The sequence below is a fragment of the Beta vulgaris genome, chromosome 9 (assembly GCF_026745355.1).
Source record: "Beta vulgaris subsp. vulgaris cultivar EL10 chromosome 9, EL10.2, whole genome shotgun sequence".
Taxonomy (NCBI): Eukaryota; Viridiplantae; Streptophyta; class Magnoliopsida; order Caryophyllales; family Amaranthaceae; genus Beta; species Beta vulgaris.
Window position 1 is genome coordinate 43696743 of NC_079210.1, and position 22088 is coordinate 43718830.

General features: G+C 32.7%; 1 protein-coding gene across 1 annotated transcript; it reads right to left on the reverse strand.

The window, feature by feature from the left end:
- Window positions 1-4386: 4386 nt before the first annotated feature.
- Window positions 4387-8882, reverse strand: LOC104903924 (protein kinase STUNTED). Its single transcript, XM_010692066.4, is given in 11 exon segments — window positions 4387-4679; window positions 4682-4913; window positions 5552-5704; window positions 5972-6193; window positions 6321-6484; window positions 6601-6849; window positions 6958-7575; window positions 7676-7791; window positions 7898-8016; window positions 8137-8210; window positions 8292-8882. Coding segments are annotated over 11 exon segments (2160 nt in total). The 5' UTR covers window positions 8458-8882; the 3' UTR covers window positions 4387-4632.
- Window positions 8883-22088: the final 13206 nt, after the last annotated feature.

Here is a 22088-nt window from a genome sequence, read left to right on the forward strand (position 1 = left end):
TAGCCTTCTATTCGTTGATTAGTTGGGACTGAACTGAAATGAGATGAGCTGAAGTGAAGTAAAATTGTAAAAGAAAAATAACTAAACTGAATAAATTTGAATTGAAATGAGCTGAGTTGAACAAAACTGCAACTGAAATGAAACCAAATATGTCAAAAGAACAGGATCCCACTCTATTACTCCATTTTTTCAGTACCTGGCTACCTGCAGCTTGCTTGGTTTTTGTCTTAAATTTCAACAAGAAGGAAATTGGAAATGAAATTCAATACATTACACTACTTGCATTCAAGATTATAGTTCTACGGTCCACTTAAGCTGAATTGAAGCCTTAAAGGCCCATTATTTTTGGATAATTTTACCATGCTACATATTATAGTCATGATAATTTGTCTAATCTAGACTATTCATTTTTAATCTAAAATATACATCATTTATTAAATTAATATAATTAAATTACAATCAAAATTAACCGTTATATATTAATAAATTCATAATTAACAGTCCATCTGATTTTTGGCAAATATTTTTGAAAATTTCAAAGGTTAATATTGTAGTCAATGGAGAAGATGAGTCATCAAAAATAAAGGACTGAAATTAAGTCATTGTAATAGATCGAAAATTCAGATCAAAAATATTTGATCCGCCTAAATCGAACCATTTTCAAATTCAATTACAAAATTTGGATTGTGGATCGAAAATTGGGTTATTTGATTTTGTGGAATTTTAGGGTAACTCCTAACAAAGGTCAGTGAACCTCCCACTTGGCACCAACCAAAAGTGTTAGCCACTACATCAGCCAAAATTCTTGGGCTATGCTTATAGCAATAACTTGGATGAGGATATCTAAAACCTTTTGACTTCTTTTGGGCTTAGGAAAATTCCTGTTGGGCCAAAAGCTTACAAGGTGTCTATGACTGTCTACCCATTAAATAAAAGGCTTTAGAAAATATTTAAAAGTTGATCCACTTCAACCCTCATCAATCAATCCCGAATAAAACCAATCCATAAATTTGTACATGTTTTGGTGCCTACAACTAGTTATCAGGCTCGGGTATGTTTCAGGTAAAGAAAGTATTCATTTATTGATATGATACTTTATGATGATAACACTAAATATCACTTGTTCAAATGGTTAAGACTTTTTATAAACTTGAAGTCGCTGGATCAAACCCTGTACTATGCAATCATAAATTTGTCAAGGTTGTGTAATTATGATTAATTTGTCAAGTTTGGGTAATCATGAATTCATGATTAATCATTGCTACAAAAAAAGTTAATCAAGCTACTAATTATGTAGCCATGAGCTAGATTTAAAATAACAACTAGTTATTAGGTCCGGGTTATGCCCCGATTAAGAAACAATTTCATTTATTAATATAATATTTTATGATAATAACACTAAATACAACTTAGCCTAGTGGTTTAAACTTTAGTATATGTACTTGAGGTCTCGGGATCAAACCCTCTACTATGCAATTTCTTAATTAAAGCTAAGTCTGTACTGTACCTAGTTTCCCAAAAAACAAGTAGTTTTTCAATCGCCCTCCACTAGTTTTAAGTGCTCAAAGCATTAAAATTTACCATACATTTCAGCTTATTTGCTTTCATGAGATTCCCCTTTAAATCTATACAAACTAGTTGCATATGCACGCGACGCGTGTGTTGACAATCTTATGTAGTTATATACAAATTGACATGTTTTTTTTTTCTAAAATTATTTTGATAGTGATGTAAATTATTGAGGTTCTTTTGTAAAGGTGAATGATCTTTAACCTAGTCTTTCAATACTGTCACTGTAAAATTTGGTCGATGATTTAATAATTTCTTTTCAGCGACTTTAGTATAGTTTTTTTTAACAATTATAGATGTCAATAAACCATATTGTTTGAAATTTGTAAATATTAAATATTATGTTATCACGATATGTTGCTAACTTTTTTTGGTTGAAGATTCTAATTGATTTTGTGAATTGATTGTGTCAATCTAGTTTGTCAAGTTATTAATGGTATTGCATATTTCATTTTGACCTACTCATATGGCAAGTTTCATTGATTCTCATTTTTCAATTTTTTATAAAAAGAAAAATATTGTTTTAAATTATTAGAGGGTATTTTAGTCACTTCAAAAGAGAACACCACACCTCCTCCCTTGACTTATATAATAGAGATATATTAAAAGGCGTGCGTGACAATGTATACACGCCACATGACATCTCTGTTAGTACTCCACTAGAATTGTCCAGTGTGTACATAAGTAATGTCAATCAACAAAAATAAAATTAGTTTACAACAAGATTTGAACCCGTGACCTCTTGCTATTATACATGACGCAAATATCATCTCAACCAACTTTTAATCATGCTTTCAGTGTCCATATTATTATATTTGTACCTTTTAAATGTTGAGTTTTCCTTAATATATTTTAATGGGAATGAAAAAAATGCATGTCAAGTTCAGAAACACAATACCAATTTGGGACAACACTCGAGCCCAAATTCTAGTTAATTCTTAAAAAGTTTACATTAATTGCGCAAATTAGATGTTAGACACGAGTCTATCATCTAAATGGTGTGCACCATTCAACCCAATGAACAAAACAACATCCTCAATGAACAAATTAAGCAAAAGAACAACACACGATACTCAATAAACAACTAATTCAGCAATGAACAACAATAAAAAAAGATGAACATATGAAGAAATATATATATGATGAACAACCATTCAACCTAATGAATTGACAAAGAAAACACAATGAACAAAGAACTATCTGCAATAAACAAACTAAGAAACATAAAGATAAATGTTAACAAAGGAGAATCATCGAGATCGATGTTCAATGGAGAACAATTAATGTTCATCGGAGAACAGTTGATGTACATTAGTTTTACATGCTCATTGGAGAACATTTGATATACATTAATTTCACATATTTATTGGAGAACAATTGATGTACATTAGTTTCACGCGTTTTATGATTTTTGGGTTGCGTTTTGGCCCGTGTCTACCATTAGAATGGTAGACATGACCCCACCATTTACTAATTTCATTGGAGAACAGTTGATGTACATTAGTTTTACATGCTCATTAGAGAACATTTGATATACATTAATTTCACATATTTATTGGAGAACTATTGATGTACATTAGTTTCACGCGTTTTATGATTTTTGGGTTGCATTTTAGCCCGTATATATCATTAGAATGGTAGACATGACTCCACCATTTACCAATTGCATGTATTTTGTACTTCCTAATAACATATTTTAAAAATTCTCTCTAGCATTTTGCAGTGTGTATAGCAATTGAACAAATATGTTTAAAATACACCCACAAGTTAGGATTACTCAATGAAAGGTTACGAATGTAGGTAGAATTTTCCTGTAAAAAAATTGTAGGTAGAATTTGATGTTTAAGGGTACTACAACTCAATTTTTTTAAAGTAGAGATAATGTGAAGAAAACAAAGAAATTTAAGAATAATTCATAAAAAAACCTTGCAAAAGTAGATGCGAACTCACCTAAAATGCTTTTGGTTACCTCAAATAAAAGAGCACATGCATACAAATTACAAGAAAAATTTGACACTAGCAGTTTTAAATATGTTTAGTTTATTTTAAAAGATCTTAACTTTTAATTGTCTCATACTAGTACTGTATGGGGGCTAATTAAGTTTCATACCGGTCTAATTAGACCAATACGTATTGCTGTGGTCACACACGCTTACTACATAACCGTTGACTTTGTCATGCCGGTTCAATTAAGATGCCTAGCCGGCATCCCTCTTCGGGCCTTTTACCAAAGGCTTGGGCCTGATCCAACTTCCATCTACCACTGCCTACGAGCCTAAAAGATAGAAGTTCAGCATAGGATAAAAGAGTATCCACAAAGGATATCCTGAGGAATATTCCAATAACAACAGAATCCTACTTGGATACGGGGCTCGACGGGCTCCTTATAAATACTCCCCTGATCTGAGTCATGAGGTACGTTGACTTACACCATCATACTCCACTTGAGAGCTACCGGTTTTACCCAATACTGACCTAGGCATCGGAAGGGCATTCCTCGGATAAACCTCCGAGGCTAGTTTACGTGTTCTCTCTTGCAAGAACTGAACTGGCTTAATGGACTGAGGACTTACCGGTTCGTACTATACCCTAAAAACTTGTCCCATACCGGAACAAGTACTAATTTTAATAATTTTCTTACTAGAACGTTGTTTTAGTTTTACTAATATACTAAATCAACAAAGAAGACGCATAAACTCATCTAACAACGCTTTATTTAGATCATCTAAGCCAATGAAAGTGTACTATATTACATCATAAGTGAATTAAGATGTAAGATCGTAAGCCTCAAAGTTACAACTGTTATGAGTTACAACATACACAAAAGTTAAGAGTTGGGATCTTATAAAGTAAACTGACCATAGCTAAAACCAATAGTGTCAATTTATAAGATACAAAGTATTGTATAAGATACCATCATACCAATTACCAAGCAACCACATTTTCTTTTATCAATACCACCACATTAAGAGGGGTGCAAAATGCATATATAATTATATATATATACTTGAATATCCTCAAAAACTATACAAAGAGATTCAAAAGGTAATAATGAAATTACAATTAGGAGGCTAATGGAAACTGAAAGTTCTCCTGCATCTTCCAGTTAGGTAGTCCTGAAGAGTATGAGGGCTGTTGCTCCGTTCTCCACTACTAAACGACGTCGTTGTGTAATCATCTTCTACATCGAGGAGTGCGAGGCTTAAGTGTGATTTCTTATCACTTGAGTTTTGGTAAAATTCATCATCATTAACATCCATGTTCTCTCCTTCTTCTTGCTCATCATATACATGAGCCTTTGCCCATGTCTCCACTGTTTCGTCCCCTTTCAAAAGTTTTAGTATCTAAAAATATTGTAAAAAATACATCATATATTAGTACACAATGTACAATTATTGCTAAATAAGTACCACGGGTTGAACTATCAACTGGTGATGATAGAGTGAAACAGTTACGTGAATCAATTAATAACTAACAACTAATCGTCAAATAAGGCTTTGGAACTTATAATTCCTTGAATTTTGTGATACAAGTTAGGGTAGAATTACGAGTTACGTGTTTAAAAAAACCTATAATGTGAAGAAATTACGAGTTACGCTTGTTTATTGAATTCACCAATCACCCTACTATATTTCTTCACATCATATGTTTTTCTTTAATTATATATACTGAAAGTAATAATGAAAAAGTGAGATAACTAAATAAATTTATTTATAAGTTATGGAAATATAAATTCAACCAAACAAAAAAAACCCGATTTAAAACCACGGAAAACTTTGAGTATTCAATACGATCTTTGGACTAGTTTAAATGTGATCCGATACAAATTTAAAATTATTTAAATTAAAATCGACCTAACATCATGTTTGTTTTTTCCTTTTTGAGTCTTTTCATTAGGACAAACCTCACATGGTTGTTGTTTAGTGTAAAGAAAATAGAAAGATTATTATTCTTCTTTGGTGGGCCTTTTTGCAAACATTACCTGGTCCATATTAGGACGAAGCCTAGTTGCTCTTGTCAAGCAAAGGGTAGCTGCAAGGACCATTCTTTGCATTTGAGACTCTTCTACGCTCCCTTCCAAACTCGGGTCTAATATTTCATTAATTAGCTTCCCTCTTTGTAGCATTGGTTTTGCCTGAATTCACCAAAAATATTTACAAGTATAAATTTAAAAAAATCTGAAAAAAGCACTTCGTATTACTATGTTCCCTATCACATAAGAAGGCCATGTGCGGAACATGTAACCTGATTTGATATGAGCGGAAAAAATATGTTGGTATTATTCCTAAGACAAAGTTGCATAGGAAACAAAAGCAAATAATTTGTAGCAAAAAAGTTGCATATTATTATTGTAAAGACAAGGTTAATAGTATTATCAACTTATAAGATACTTAGTACTTACCCACATGACCAAACTCTCTTGGCCTTTGGAGGAATTAATGGGTCTTCTTCCGGACAACAGTTCAAGAAGCACCACTCCAAATGAGTATACATCGAGCTTGTCGGTGACCTTCCCGTACATGAAATATTCGGGTGCTAAATACCCAAATGTGCCCACCACATCAGTGTAGGTCTCACAACTAGACGAATTCGGACCCCATATTGCAAGTCCAAAATCAGACAACTACACTCAAAATTTGTCAAGAAAATAAACTTTAAGCATTATTGTTCATGTATTATTATTGGTGAAAACAAATGATCAGATTTTGATATCTTAAAAAATCAAAAAATATAGTACTTGTGATAGTTACCTGAGGTTCAAAGTTGTCTGACAAAAGAATATTGGAAGTTTTGACATCTCTATGAATAACAAGTCTTGAACATCCTTGGTGCAAATAAACAAGGGCTTCTGCTATTCCAACTGCTGCTGTAAACCTTGCATCCCATGATAATGCTGATTTTTCTTTGTTATCAGCTGCTACATATTGAAACTAAGTATGTCACACAACTAAAATTTTAACTAATTTCGACATAATAGATTTTGTAACTTGTAAGGAAGTGATAAGCAAATAACATGTACACAAGAGTTACCATGTAAATTGTCTTCTAAGCTTCCTTTGGACATAAACTCATACACAGAAATTAGCTCACTATTGTCCATGCAAACACCAAGTAATGGTGTAATGTTTTTGTGTCGCAAAGAAGACATGATATTAACTTCTAGAGAGAAATCTTTCCATGCTTGTTTCGACGATTTTAGAACCTTCACAGCCACTTCCTTACCATCAAGAAATGTTCCTTTATAAACTCGGCTACAACCTCCTTTACCTATTAAGTTCTCTGCACATAAGTATAAGTTTTCATCAGCAAAAAATCCAGTTTCAATCAGTTCAGATTGCAGAGTCTTTTCTTTTATACATGAAGAAAAACAAGAATGTATGCTTTTACCTGAAGAGAAATTTGATGTCCCGTGTCTCAAAACCTCGTAGCTGAACCAAGTGAAATCCAAAAAATTCAATTCAAATGGAAGCCCGGGTTCTTGATCAAGTAACTCACTCCAGAGCGAATTACTACTTTTCCTACTAAATACACCATTACTAGAATTATCATTTTCTCTTCCAAGGGGACTCTCCGACTTGGTGGAAGAAGAATCGCCAAGACTATTAGTACTACTACTACGACTTTGAGGAGTATCGGGTGGTGAACGATCAGGGAAGTTCATCACCCATTGAACTACCGACATTTTCCTAGAATCTAATGCCTTCTGAGTAGGAAGGCTAGATCGTCGAAGCAAAGGCCAACCGGGTTTCTGCTCCATTATATTCTCTGTGTTACTGATACTCACTGCTCTTAATGGAGCTCCTTTGTTACTCACAACACTTGTACACTTATTTTCTACTTCTACAACTTCTTCATTATAATCAGTTGATTCAGATTCTGAGTTCTGGCAGTTCAATTTAGGACTATTTGAATCCATTTCTGATACTTCTGAATCACCAAATTCGGATTGATTTCCACCCGGTTTTTCCAATTTATAGAAGCTTGGCCTTGGATCTTCTTGAAGCCCTAGCACAAAGTACATGAAAATACATATACTTCAGCATATAATTATAACACCCAAGTAAGAAAATTTAAGAACTTTTAGAAAGTTATTACAAAAAAAAACCTGTTGCATGATCATTGGAGAGCCTTTGAAAAATTACTTTGCCATTATGTATAGTGAAAATTTCAGTGATTGAAGGCAAATGTTTTGCACAATATTTAGCAGTTGATACTCTACCCCTGAAATGAATTAACTGTTTACATTAATTAGACAGAACTATAAAAAACTAAAAAATTGATATACATAATTATTATGATTTTATTCCTTAAGTAGCTAATTTCTTACCCAATTGAACCAGGTTTAGTTATTCCAACAATTACAGCAGCAGCTGTACACTCCTTTGCCTGTTTTACAAGAGTTTTTCTTATTGATTTTCCTGTCAATATCTTCCCACTAAGCTTCACCTGAAAATTGTTCATACATAACATAAATTACATGAAATTCTTCTTTTCCTATTTATTGAACATTTATCAATAGATTAAAAAACAGAGGAAAAACAGAGGAAATGAAACAGGGGAGATTACCTTCTTAATATCACATAATCCCTTGTATATTTCTAGATAATCATCCAACAATATCTTTTCCTTTGATGCATCATCTACAAAAATATAATAAGAAAATATTCAATGATATAAAAGACAACCTTTTCCGTGCGTGTTACATAGGTAAAAAGTTGTACCTGAATTTCTACAAACATGAACAGCAACAACATGATCATGAAGCTCAGCAACCTTAACAATGGCCCAACCAAGAAGCTCTTTGCTTTCGACATCGAATCGAATTCCAACCAATATATTTCTGGGTTGATTATGATTAATCTCCATTTCTTCCTTATCAAATCTCATTTTTGGAATTTATTTGATCAAACTTCTTGATGGGATAAAAAATTTCTTTTCTTTCTTAAATGTTCATCTTTTCCTCAAGAGATTGAGCTCCAAAATGAAGAACTCCAAATAAGCTGATAAATTTAAAGAAAGTAACCCCATCAAGAATTCAAAATAACCCTACTTTTGATTAGACAACAAGAAAAAAAGGGGCCTCCCTAGATTAGGTAATAAATCTTAACATTTAATAAGTTCTTTATAAGTCAATAAGTAGAAAATTACAAAACATTAAGGGACAAAATAAAATCAACCAAAAACATTAAATTATAATTAAGATAATAAATATAATAATAAAAAGTATATTGAAACAAGGAAAAAAATGTGGGTTTTTAAATGAGGAGAATGTACCGCCAAATACCCATTTGTGGATGATCTATAACCACTTTTGCAACTAAAATTTGGACCCATTATGTATATACTTTATTATATGAAAAAGATAGGTGATTTATAATGATATCATATCACACAATAGTATAAAAAAATAACATAGATTTAATATCACTAGTTATTTTGTCAGTGGTTAAATATAAGAGATGGGCAAAAAAACCGTCGGCAGAGGAGAGGAGAGAGAAAATGGGGACCGGGAAAATAGTGGCGGGAAACCCATGATATCCGGTCACATAGTACAGAAAACACATGGGGGTTAAATACTGAAACCGGCTATCCCGGGTTAATCAAATTTATTAGAGGTAAGAAAAACTTTGGGGTTAGTGAAGAATAACTAAATTAACAGTGGTGAGAGAGAATAGAACAGGGAATCCATGGAACACGCCATACGTAATGGGGGGCCCAGTAAAATCAGGAGATTTAATTTTCACCTGTTTAAATAGGATTTTTTTTTAGGGAAAATTAGGAGTATATTGTGGAAGAATCTTAAGATTAAGCTCTCTTTTAGGTGAAAGTTTGTTGAAATATAAAATAATTAAATCAAATTGTAACAAAATTTAATTCCGAGATGAGGTGTAGCAATTTTCCCTCCTTTGAATTCAATATAAAATATGAAGGTTCATATGGGTGTTTAGTCATGTTCAAGTGATTAAATTAGGTATTAGGTTCGAAGTCCTTCTTTCTCATTATAAATATATATTGTTTATATTGAAAAATAATTTATAAATTTTTTGTTGAATTTTTAAGATACATAGGACCGTTCCAGTTTATAGTTTTCGTATTTTATTTTGGGTGTTTCAAAATGTTGTTCCCATTTCTCTTATTTTTATTTTTTAACATTACTTTTTATCCTCTCTATCCACATTTACAGATGGATTTTTGGCACTCATTTAACGTTCCTTAACTCTCATTGGTTGGGTACAACAAAAAGGCATATTTTACTCTTTCTCTCCTCTTTTCATATGTCCACCCATTTAGGGTGCGTTCTCGTCAACTTATTGGCCTTGAGCTTATCTGAACAGAACTTATTAAACCTGATTGGACCCGATTCAACTTATTGGACCTGATTGGAACTTATTGACCTGATTGAAACTTATTAGACCTTATTGGCCATGATTGAAACTTATTAGACCTTATTGGACCTGATTGAAACTTATTAAATCTGCTTGAAACTTATTAAATCTGCTTGAAACTTATTTGACCTTATTAGACAAATTTTTTTTACCATTAATAACATAAATATTACCCCTAACGTAAATACTACCCCTCAAAAATTATTATGAAGTAATAATTATTGAAAATTCGTCCTTTAAAAAAATAATTATTATTAATTATCTCTTATGATAATTAATTGAATAAAAAAATTTTACTATTTGTATATTTGCCTATACATAATTTTCACCACTAACATATCTAATAGTCTTGTTTTGATTTTATAAAGCACTAGTTATTTAAAGACGAATTGCAAAATATTGTAATTATAATAATTATTATTGTTAACCTCAATTATTTGACCATGATTATAATATTATTTAATAATTATATAATCAGCTAATAGTAATAAAAATAATCAAATAATGACAATAATACAAGTAAAATACTATACATTGTAGTACTTTAATAAAAAAATTCTAATAATAACATAATCAGCTAATAGCAATATGAATAATAAAATAATAGATAATAATACAAATATTTAATAAAATTATAGACACTAATACAAGTACAATACTATATAATCATTGTGGTACTTTAATTAAAATTCTAATAATGACATAATCAGCTAATAGTGATATGAAATTATGAATAATAAAATAATGGACAATAATACAAATGTTTATCGAACATTGACTATTTGGACCTTATTGCACCTGATTAGACCTGATTGAAATTTATCAGACCTTATTAGACCTTATTGGAACTTATTGCCTGATTGGAACTTATTCGACCTGACTGGAACTTATTGCCCTGATTGGACCTTATTGCAACTTATCTGAACTTATATGAGCTTATTGGACCTGAAACTTAATTTTTTAAGTTGAGGAGAACACACCCTTACTGTTCTCATTTTTTTTCCATTTTTTTATGAAAATAATTCCAAAAAGATCAACAACAACTCCCCATGCAAATACATAATAATAATTGTTTTCTTAATTTCCATGTCCAAAATAAAAGGGGAACTATCAAATGGGACAGAAGGAGTATTATATGCCTCACTTGTGGAACATATAAGTTTTAATAGATCAAGTATATGCATAATATGCATTCTTGCTATTGTAAATAATGTTTGTATTGCAATCTTTTTTTTTTGAAAGCAAGTTATATTATGAAGAAACAAAACAGACATACACGAACCGACTACCAAGACCCCCTGCGAACACCTACATCAAGTTGATGGGCCTCATGGATCAAAGTACGTGAAACCTTAACTATAGTTACAAAAGATAAAGACATAGCAAGAGTTTTGATATTCGAAAGTATATGAAGATAATAAGGAGAAGTATTAGTAGGATGATGCAGTCCTCGCACTGCAAGAAGTGAGTCCGTGAGTATGAATACTGAGCCAGAGTGCTTTGAGGTCTATAATAAGCCCCTCCAAATCGCATGCAACTCCGTTTGTTCTGGGTCCGCTGTAGCAACGAGGTCCCCCTTGGCATGCATAAGCATTTGAGTGCCACCATATATGCCAAGCAATAGCTGCGCGCCAGGTACCACGTCTTCGACGTCGCTTCCACGCTCCATCTACCTTGACAATAGCAAGTAACTCTCGCAATTTGCCCCAAGTCCATGAGGGCCAAACCTTTTGACGCATCCACACTACTCCAACAATTGCTATTTTCAATAATAGAATTTAAGATTGCTTTCGGGTTAACCGCCCATGAACGAAACAAAACATCATTGCGATGAAGTCATACACTCCACAAAATCAGAATAAACATTGAAGCCCCATTGCCATCCACACCACCCGCACCTGTAAAAAACAAGTGAAGAAAATTATGTGCCCAAGTAGCTAGAGGAATATATTCTTGGAAGTTGATCTTGATTCCTAAGTTAGAAGTAAGCCTGCCACACATGTCGTTTCACGTTTCAGTCCCTAAAAAGATGCTCCGGAGTTTCCCTGTTTACTTTATTTCAATCTCCAAGACGCACACTATTTGACCAGTAATAATGTCTCTAATAAAGTATTATAATATATTATAAAAAGTTCATCTTTATAAACAACATGTAACAAATCCAATAAGATTTCATATGATTTCACAACGACAAGGAGGGGAGAAGGATCATCTAGCTTTACTACAAGCCTCGTACAATTCATCTTTTAGCTAAATATTACGACCCCCATTTTTTTTAATTATTCTTTTGTAGTGGATATTAGGAATACTAGTTCTAGTTCGATTAGAAAAGTTTATATGATAGCTGATCATGAGTAATACTCATGCATATTTCCAGTATTATATACTTTTGACCATTAATATAAATCACACATTATAAAATAGGAATAATTTTAAAAAATTACCTTATATAACCAATTTTTTTTAAGAAAAACTACCTTATAAAAATTTCTTTCAAAAAACTATCTTATATAAAAATTTCCTTTCAATATAATACCATTTAACGTTTATATTTAATACCAATCAATAAATCTCAATCGTCGTAGGTGTTGCTGTAGCTTTATGAGAATTTTCCTATAACATATCATAGTGTATATCCTAAGATTGTACATCGAAATGATTTATCGTTATATTTAGGAAAATGATAAAATGGTTATATAAAAAGCTAAAAATTGAAAATATTAAGTAATAAATAAGCATTAATTACGTAGATTGACACGTGATTTTGCAAGAAGTTTCTAAATTTATACAATTCTTGAAAATGTATTTAATATTTATTTGCAACCATAAAGACTGCATATATCAAAACCTATATATTTATTGAAAAGATACTCCGTATTCTCGACAATATGTTCTTCCCGTCTAGAGGTTTTTGTTATGGTGATCATCTGTACCTGTATATTTTTATTTTTGTGCAGATGTTTTAGCTCGTCAGCTCCCTTAAGCTAGTACAACAGGATCCAAATATGTATGGGTAATTCTAGGTCATTCTATAGTTAAGAATCCATTTTTAACTTTTACAGATGATACTATGATATTTGTAAAGCTAATAGAGATAGTTGCCATTTTATCAAAAATATTCTTAAAACATATTGTTCTATGTCAAGACAACTTGTCAACTTTCATAAACCTGCTTTCAATGTACTCAAAATAATCCTCCTGAATTGATCAATATGTTTGCTCATATTCTTCAAATGGATGAGGCATTATCTCTTGGTAATTATTGGGCCTGTTCTATTATTAATGGTAAGGTGACTAATGCTACTTTTGGTGATGTCCAAGAAAGATTTTCTTCTCAATTAGCGAAATGGAGAGCTAATTCTCTATTCCAAGCAGGTCGTACAATATTGATTCAATCTAATTTGGCTCCTAAAGCTAACTATCAAATGTAAAGTTTTGATCTCCCTCCTGTCGTTCATACTTGATCTCTTGATAAGAGTTATAGGAATTTTCTCTGGAATAAGGATCTAAGTTCTAGGCTCCAAATTTAATAGGTTGGGACAAGGTTTGCAAACCTAAAAAATTTGGGGCTTTGGGTTTGAGAATGGCTAAAATTAATAATACTGCTTTGCAATTATTTAAATTATTATGAAATATTTTTAGTATGTCGGATGATTTATGGGTTAAGTTGGTGCAGAATAAATAATTAAAAATGATGATTTATTTTCTTATAAAACAAAAGTTAATGTGTCTTGGTAGTGGTGTAAGCTTATAACATTTCGTATTCCTTTTAAAAAAGGTTTAAGATGATCTATTGGTAATGGGAAGGAAGTATCTTTTTGGGATGATACTTGGGTTTACTGATGCCCTATTAGTAAGACATGAATCTCTTGTTCCTGGTTCAGAATCTTTACGAGTAAGTTATTTTATTTCAGATGAAGCGTGGTGGAAGCAAGAGCTTTTAGCTCAATTTGTTCCCTTTAATATTGTTGATGATATATTGAAGATTTTTATTTCGTCTAACATGTTATCAGACAGGATCTTTCGGGGGTATGTCTTCATATGGGGAGTATTCGGTTAAATTTGGGGGTGCTTTACTTCAAGGGTATGGCTTAGAACCTCTTCCCTCAGGTTAGTTATAATTGGATCTGATCTCTTTCCAGTTCTTCTTGTGAATGATTTGTCAGAATGGTCTTCCCACAAAAAAAAGACTTGAAACGAGTTATCTTTTCCTCCTTGTGAAATGTGTGTCATGCAATTTTCAGTCTTAAGATGACTGTTATTTGTTTTTTCATTGTCCTTTCTTAAGAGATGTTTTTGACGAGATATAATCTTCTGTCTTCTTTTCCCCTTTCCCTAACTTAGAAGATGGGATGTCATTTGTTGATTTTTTTTTCTATGCTAAAATCTCATACGAGAGTCATTAGTACTAACTTTTATGCTATCATTTGATGGTTCATTTGATATGCTAAAAATGGTATGCTAGAAATAGTATTACCTTCTGCCAATATGTTTTTACTCCGGCAAAATTGGAGGCTATGATTAGAGCTTATATGGGGAATATTGATTTGCCGTTGGAGAATATATATTGAAGTTTCAACAAAGACGAGTCAATCTAATTGGAAAAACATTGCTTGGATCCCTCCCCCGACAAATTTTGTTAAACTCAATTTTGATGGTTCTAATATAAATTGCAAGATTGTCGTACTGCTTATGAGTTTGTGATTAGAGATGAGGTTGGTTAGCTTATTCTTTGTGGAGCTAACACTGTTGATTCTAATAACACTACTTTAATTGCTGAGGCTTGGAGCCTTAGAGAAAAGATTTTTGGATATCTCTAATCTAGTGGTCTAACATGACAATTTATCGATTATCCATGCAGTTAACAGAATTTGGAAAATTTCTTGGTCTATTAATGCTCTTGTTACTGATGCAAGTAAGGATCTTAAGAAGTTTGCAGTTGTTCAAGTTGGGCATGTGGTTAGAGAACCGAGTTATGTTGCTAATTTGGATGACTAATCGTGGTCATTCTACGTCGAATCTCTCTTATTGGTTTGACTCTTTTAATGTTGCTTTTTCCATGATCATCCGCAAAAATGCTTTATTTTGAGTGGCATTTTAGTTGGGAACCTCCCTAGTTTTCTCTTCCCTTATAATAAAAAATTGAAAATATACTCCACATCGATAATTTATATATATTGCGCATATATTCATTCAAACCCTAGCGAAGTTCTAATGTTGACCGGACCAGCTTTCTGGTAAAAGTAAGGCTCCTCCTATTACGTGATTTTAAAGATGAAGAATCCATCTTTACAAAGCATTATTAGAGTCAATTGTCTGCTACTTTTAGTCATCTGCAGTCGCTTGCAACAAGTCATAACGCTCATCCTTTTATAATTATTCCCTAGAAAATTCATTTTGATAAATGTCGTAAATTGTAAGTGGCTTATCTTTTAAATCATTGTGCCAAACACTTTGGTTCTTTTTTTTTTTTCTTTTTGTTTTTTTAGGTGGCATCCGTCCATAATCTTGTAATACTATTGCAGCTGACTCAAAATTTATCTTATCTGAATCGGACTTGGAGAATGACAGCAAGTTTATCACAGTGGTCCACTAGTTTCGCACTTGTACTAAGGTGATTATATGATTATTATTATTATTTGAAATAATGTGTTCTTACTTTTTCTAAAATGATAATAATACTAAGTACTAATGATAATATATATAAAACAATAATTACAATGATAATTGGTATTAACAATATAATTAACATTATTATTTGAACGTCGTATAAAGAACTATGATACAACGGAAAAAGACTGAATTAAAGATCCAATCAAAAGTTTCTTAGAATGAAAAGCAATAGAAGGATTTATGTACATATTTTTTAAGCTAAATGTGCATATGTTTTGAAATAAATATGCGTATTATAGTTTTCGAACTACCAATATTTTTCCCTAAACAACAATACCAGTACTTGTTCTTGAAAATTAGCATGCACATTTTGTTAGAAAAAAAATGCACATGAAAAACATGTTGCACATCCAGTAGGAAAAATATACACATTTTAGTTCAAAACATATGCAAAAATACTTTTCATCCTTCTCGTTTTGAGAATTTTCTCATCTATACTAATATATTAAACAAGGAACAATATCACGTGTAGGGATGACAACTGGGCGGGGGCAGGTGGCAGAGGATCATACCTCCACACCCGCACAATATTTTCATCCTGTTAACTTTTGTGGTTGAACTCCATTAATGGAGTTTAGACAAAGAAATGGAAGAAACAGTAGAGAGAGGAGGAGAGGTGAGAGAAGGATAATAGGAGAGAAAAACTAAAGACTACATTGTATTATCTTGATAAAAGTAAGTAGAATAGTACAACCTATCTTATTTATACTATTTACAATTAGTAATAAAACTAACACTAAGTAACTACAATAACTAAAACTGTATATTCCAACACCCCCCCTCAAACTGGAATGGGGATGACCATCCCAGTTTGAACTATGCGACATATGAACACTTAGCAAGGTGTACAACAGCTACACTGCAGGCTGACTATCAGCATTCAGATGAGACAATAGTAGCCAACCAAAGGACAGCAGATCAGCTCTTCTAGAAGGCCAGCATAAGAAGGCCAAAAACAGCTCATACATACAATTGTAGCTGAAAGAAGCTGCAAATTGTGATGAGTACCAACTGACACTTGATGAAAATAAGCAGCCCAATAATTTTCAGAAATCCCTTTGCATGGAGAAAGATGCTTCTTTGAAGACCATCCTCGTTCATTCAGTGACTAGCTTCCAATGAGCTTTTGACATAAACTCATGTTGTTGAGCACAAAACAACAAGAGGCTGACTGAACCAACAATATCTAGGCATGAACCAGCAGTCACCAAAACTCCACAACTAGCGATCTCAAACAATCACTCATGAACTATCAATATCAAAACACCACCAATTCAACAAATGTACCATCCACCAAATACACCATAATCCCCCCCTCAAGCTTAGAGGGGTTGAAAAACACTCTAAGCTTGAAGAAGAGCGACCACATAATAGAGATGGAAAGAGGAATGTGTTTAGGAATTTGTGAATGAAAGAAATACGAAATGAGAAAAAAAAAAAATTGTGAGAAATATGAAATGAAATTTGTCAATGGGCTTAAACTTGATCTCAATGATCAATCAAGAGGTTAAAGTCATAAGACTATCAAAATTTGGAGGTTAAAGTCATAGGACTATCAAAATTTGGAGGTTAAAGTCATAAGACTATCAAAATTTGGAGGTTAAGTCATAAGACTATAAAATTTGGAGGTTAAAGTCATAAGACTATTAAATGATCTCTATGGATCTTCAACAATGACCATAGGGTCCAAAAATGACCTTCTATGGGTCCAAGAAAAGTCTAATGGGACAAAAACAGACCACTATGGATCACAACAAGCCACTATGGGCAAAATCAAGCCTCTATGGGAATCAACAAGCCATATGGGCAATCAATCAAGAAGAGGGAATATGGAAAGAATAAAAGAGAAAGAAATGAATGTGTTTACAAGAAGGAAAGAAAATGTTGAAAGAATCAAGAGTGTGAGAATTTATCTCACAAATCAGAAAGAAAAACCCAGAAAGTATACTATTCACCTCCATCATCCAACAATATCATCAACTCATCATGTCAACCATCATATACAACAACAAAAAATAACCATCCCAGATACATCACCAAGTAGTAAAGGCCTTCTCCCAAGTTTATCAACAATTAGAAAAGCAACTCCGGTCATAATGAGCTTAAAAAAAAAAAACAAGCAGAATTGAGACCCTTGTCGCATCAGATGCTGCAGAAAATCCTGCACTTTTCAAGATAGAAGCAGCATAGTACAGGATACTTGGTGGTTGACTTGTTACCTGAGTAGAAACTCCGATTTCGAAGATCGCAGAAGTACAAAACCTTGTATTATGAAGCGGAAAATATCGAAGTAGAAAATTCAAGAAACCAAATCAAGAAGCACCCATGAAATCTTCAAGAAACACCCATGAAAATCACCATAAAACTGATCGAAAGTTCACCAATATAGAATTCAAATCAACAATTTGTGGCTAATAGTTCAAATTTGAACAATTAAGAGGAAAATGGAAGAACCCTAGAAATTGGGAAAAACAAGAATCGAAAGATTGTGTGATTTCTGGTTCGAAAATTGAATGAATTTCATTCGAAAAATGAAGAAAAAAAAAAGAAGAAATTGGTTCGAATTTTGATGAAAGGAGAAATAAGCTATGTTTATGAAATTTAGAACTGAAAGTTACAGAAGAACAATGATTTTGATTTTCAGATGAATTAATAGAAATTGATCAATCTTAGAAATCAAATCAAGAATTTGCAGAAGTAAAGAAACCTTGATTGATCAAACTTACAGACAGATTCCAGAGAGAATTTTAGTTCAGAATTTTGTTCGAAATGATTGAAGAAAACGCCAGAAGAATTAACTCAGAAATTCTTGACCTGACTTGAGCTTTTGCGGAAGAATATAGTGCAGAATCGATCTGCTCTGATACCATGTTAACTTTTGTGGTTGAACTCCATTAATGGAGTTTAGACAAAGAAATGGAAGAAACAGTAGAGAGAGGAGGAGAGGTGAGAGAAGGATAATAGGAGAGAAAAACTAAAGACTACATTGTATTATCTTGATAAAAGTAAGTAGAATAGTACAACCTATCTTATTTATACTATTTACAATTAGTAATAAAACTAACACTAAGTAACTACAATAACTAAAACTGTATATTCCAACACATCCCCACCCCCACCAACCATCGCGGGGGAAAATCCCAGACCCATCCCCGACTCAACAGGTACGTATCTAATTTCCCGCTCCACCGCCCGCATGGGTACCCGCACCCACTAATTCGTACCCACTTCATCCCTGCTCCATTATCCGCATGGGTACCTGCATTCGCTTCGTACCTGCGTCATACCCACATATATATATTTTGCAAGATAAAATTATTAATAATATATTATATAAATAGAATTTTAATAATAAATATGCGGGACGGGCGGAGATAACATAAAATCAACACCCGCTCCACCACTCATTGCGAGTACGATTTAGTCCCCATCCCCGCCAAACTTAGACCCGTACCCGCCCCACTTGGGTGGAGATGGGGTGGGTCTCCGGTCTTCTACTTGACCCGCCCCACTGTCATCCCTAGTCATGTACGTGGCGCTTTCCCTTATAATGTTTAACTCCATGTGATCTACATACAATTAATACGAAATAGATATGCAGTTGTATAAGATCATACCTCGTGATCACAAGCATCTATACTAAAGTCGATCTTAACTGCTAAATTGAACCAAGTTATACTTAGGTCTTGCTCTTTTGAACTTATTTTGGCTGAACTGAAATGAAATGAACTTAACTGAACTGAAATAATAATAATAATAATAATAATAATTAATATAAATATAAATAACTATAATAATTAATAATAATACTAATAATTAATATTAATACTGCTACTAATAATAATTATTATTAAATATAATAATAAAATTAATATTATAAATAATAATAATAATAAACTGATTTGAATTGAAAATAAATACAAAAGAACAGGACCTTAATATTATCATTGTAAAATACAATATTAATAAATGAAAGATATAATTACTCGGGGATAGCCCGAGCCTAAAACTAGATTAATCCTAAATCATGCTACAATTACTTTTGATATTTATAAGGTGTGTTAAACACCAAGTTGTTTTTTTTTTTTGTCTATTCAAAAAAAAAAAAGTTGTTTTTTTGAAGTCAGAGTACTACTCATTCCCTTGTAAAAAAGAAAAGAAATTTTAAAATGTTCGATAAAGCTACCAAAAGTAACTTTTTGAATAACCATTTACATATATATACTAGAGTGATCAATTGATCATGGACCGGGCCGGGCCGTGGCTGAAAAATTTTGCCCATTGGTCGGGCCGGGACTAAATTCGGGCCGAATTTTGTGTCCAAAGCCCGCTATTTCGAGCCTAAATTAGCGGGCCAAAACGGGTTGGGCAAAAAAATAGACTAAAAAGTCATTTTTGGCTTGCCCAAAGCCAAAAAATTCTGCCCAAAATCCGGCCCAAAAGCGGGTCGGGCCAGGCCGGGCCGGGCCGGGCCAAAATGATCACCTCTAATATATACTTTTATAATTCAAGACAGTTGTTTTCGAGAACCTACATCAACAAACCATTATAAATTTTAATTGTTGACCTAATATGGTTTTGTTGATGACAAACTACACTAATAAATCAACTGTCAAAGGACCAACTCAACCAAAAGTTTAAGCTAATAGTTGGAGTCCTAAAAATAATTTAAAACTCTACCATGCCCCCTCATGGGAGAGCACATTGAGCTTAAAGTGTGGATACAACTAGGGGCGTGCATCGATCCAGGACCACCGAAAGCGCGCGGCTGGACCGAAATTTGCCTTTTTCTTAGACCAAGACCGGAGCGGATTTTCCGGTCCGGTCTTGGATCGGTTGGACTGGAATCAATAATTTTTTCAAAAAAATGTTTTTAAAAAATATTTTAATAAAAGATGTATTAAAAATTAATATTTTTAATTACAATAATCCTAAAGTAATAAGTATTAGGTTTTTTAATTTCTAACTTTTTACATTTTTGTTTTTAACTTTTTTTAACATATAATTTTTGTTTTACTAAAATAATAGAAATTCGGGTCCAACGGAATTCAGACCTGGACATTTGCCCCGTGGCCCGATTGTCTGGCCTGGACGTTCGCTCCATGGCCCGAACGTCCAGACTGGATGTTCGGGCCATGGAGCGAACGTCCATGCTAGACGTTCACCCCGTCGTCCTAAAAAAATTTCGACTGCTTCCATGTGGGTGGAGGAGGAGGTGGCAGTGGGGGAGATAGGTGATGACGGGTGGTTATAGGGGGGTGGCAGGTGGTGGTGGGTGGTGTGGAAAAGAGGAAGGGTAAAATAGTATATACAAATAAATTTAGGGCGATTTTAAGTAATTTTGGAGTGACGTTTAACAAACCCCGGGAGACAAAAGGAGGAGAGAGAAATGAAAAGTAAAATACAAAATATTGAACGTATGAGATTTCATTACATCATCAATTTACCTCTTAATTCGATTTGTTCAGGTCATTGGAGCATTTTTGGTAGATATTACCAACAGTTGGAATTATTTAAAAAAAAATCATACTCCCCACGTCCCAATTTATAGTAATTGTATTCTATTTTGGGTTTCCCAACATGTTCTTACTTGCTGTTTCTTATGTTTTTCATATTTCATAAATTCCCTCATCAAAAAAATGATATTCCTCTCTTGTCCTTATCTATACAAATATATCAAAAGGCATTCCTAGCTAGCAAAGGAACGGTGACACGTGACACTCTTATCAAGTTTCTAATACACATGTTTATAATCTAAAAAAAAAAACAATGTGTAGTTACTAGGATTCGAACACATATCAATGCTTAATGTTTCAAAGTAAAACATTAACAAAGTCTTATAATTATATGTAATTATAAAAACATGTAGACAAGCTTTTTGATCTTTAACCCTTTTATTAAGTAATACCATTTTCTTACCAAAATTTCATTGAAGTTGTTACTTTATCCACAATTTTTTGAATTTTTTGGAACAACTTATCATGCCATAACGTTCATTTTCTGATCTCGCAATAGACTGAATATTACAAAAACTTAATATTATCAATTATAAAATTGAAGAATAATAATACATTTAATAATTATAACTGATCTGGGACATCTCCTGGCCAAAATATTACTTTTTACTGGAAAAATTGTAGCACATAGCCCGAGGCCCACATTTAATATTTGTCCTCATCTATCTATAAAAATCTAGTAAAAAGCGTTCCTAGACAAGGAACGACGCTACGTGGCGCTCTCCCTTACTGTGTTTTATTCTATGTAATACATGTACAATAAAAAATAGAAATAGAATAGTATAAGGTTTGATCTCATGACTTGAAGTTCACATGAAAAGTTGAAGTCACATATAATATTTATACTCTTCAATGCAAGTACTATAAAATATTTGAACTAAATGATAGTTTTCTAATTCCCTTGTAAAATGAGAAACAAGAACTATAAATTGAATCTATGCTA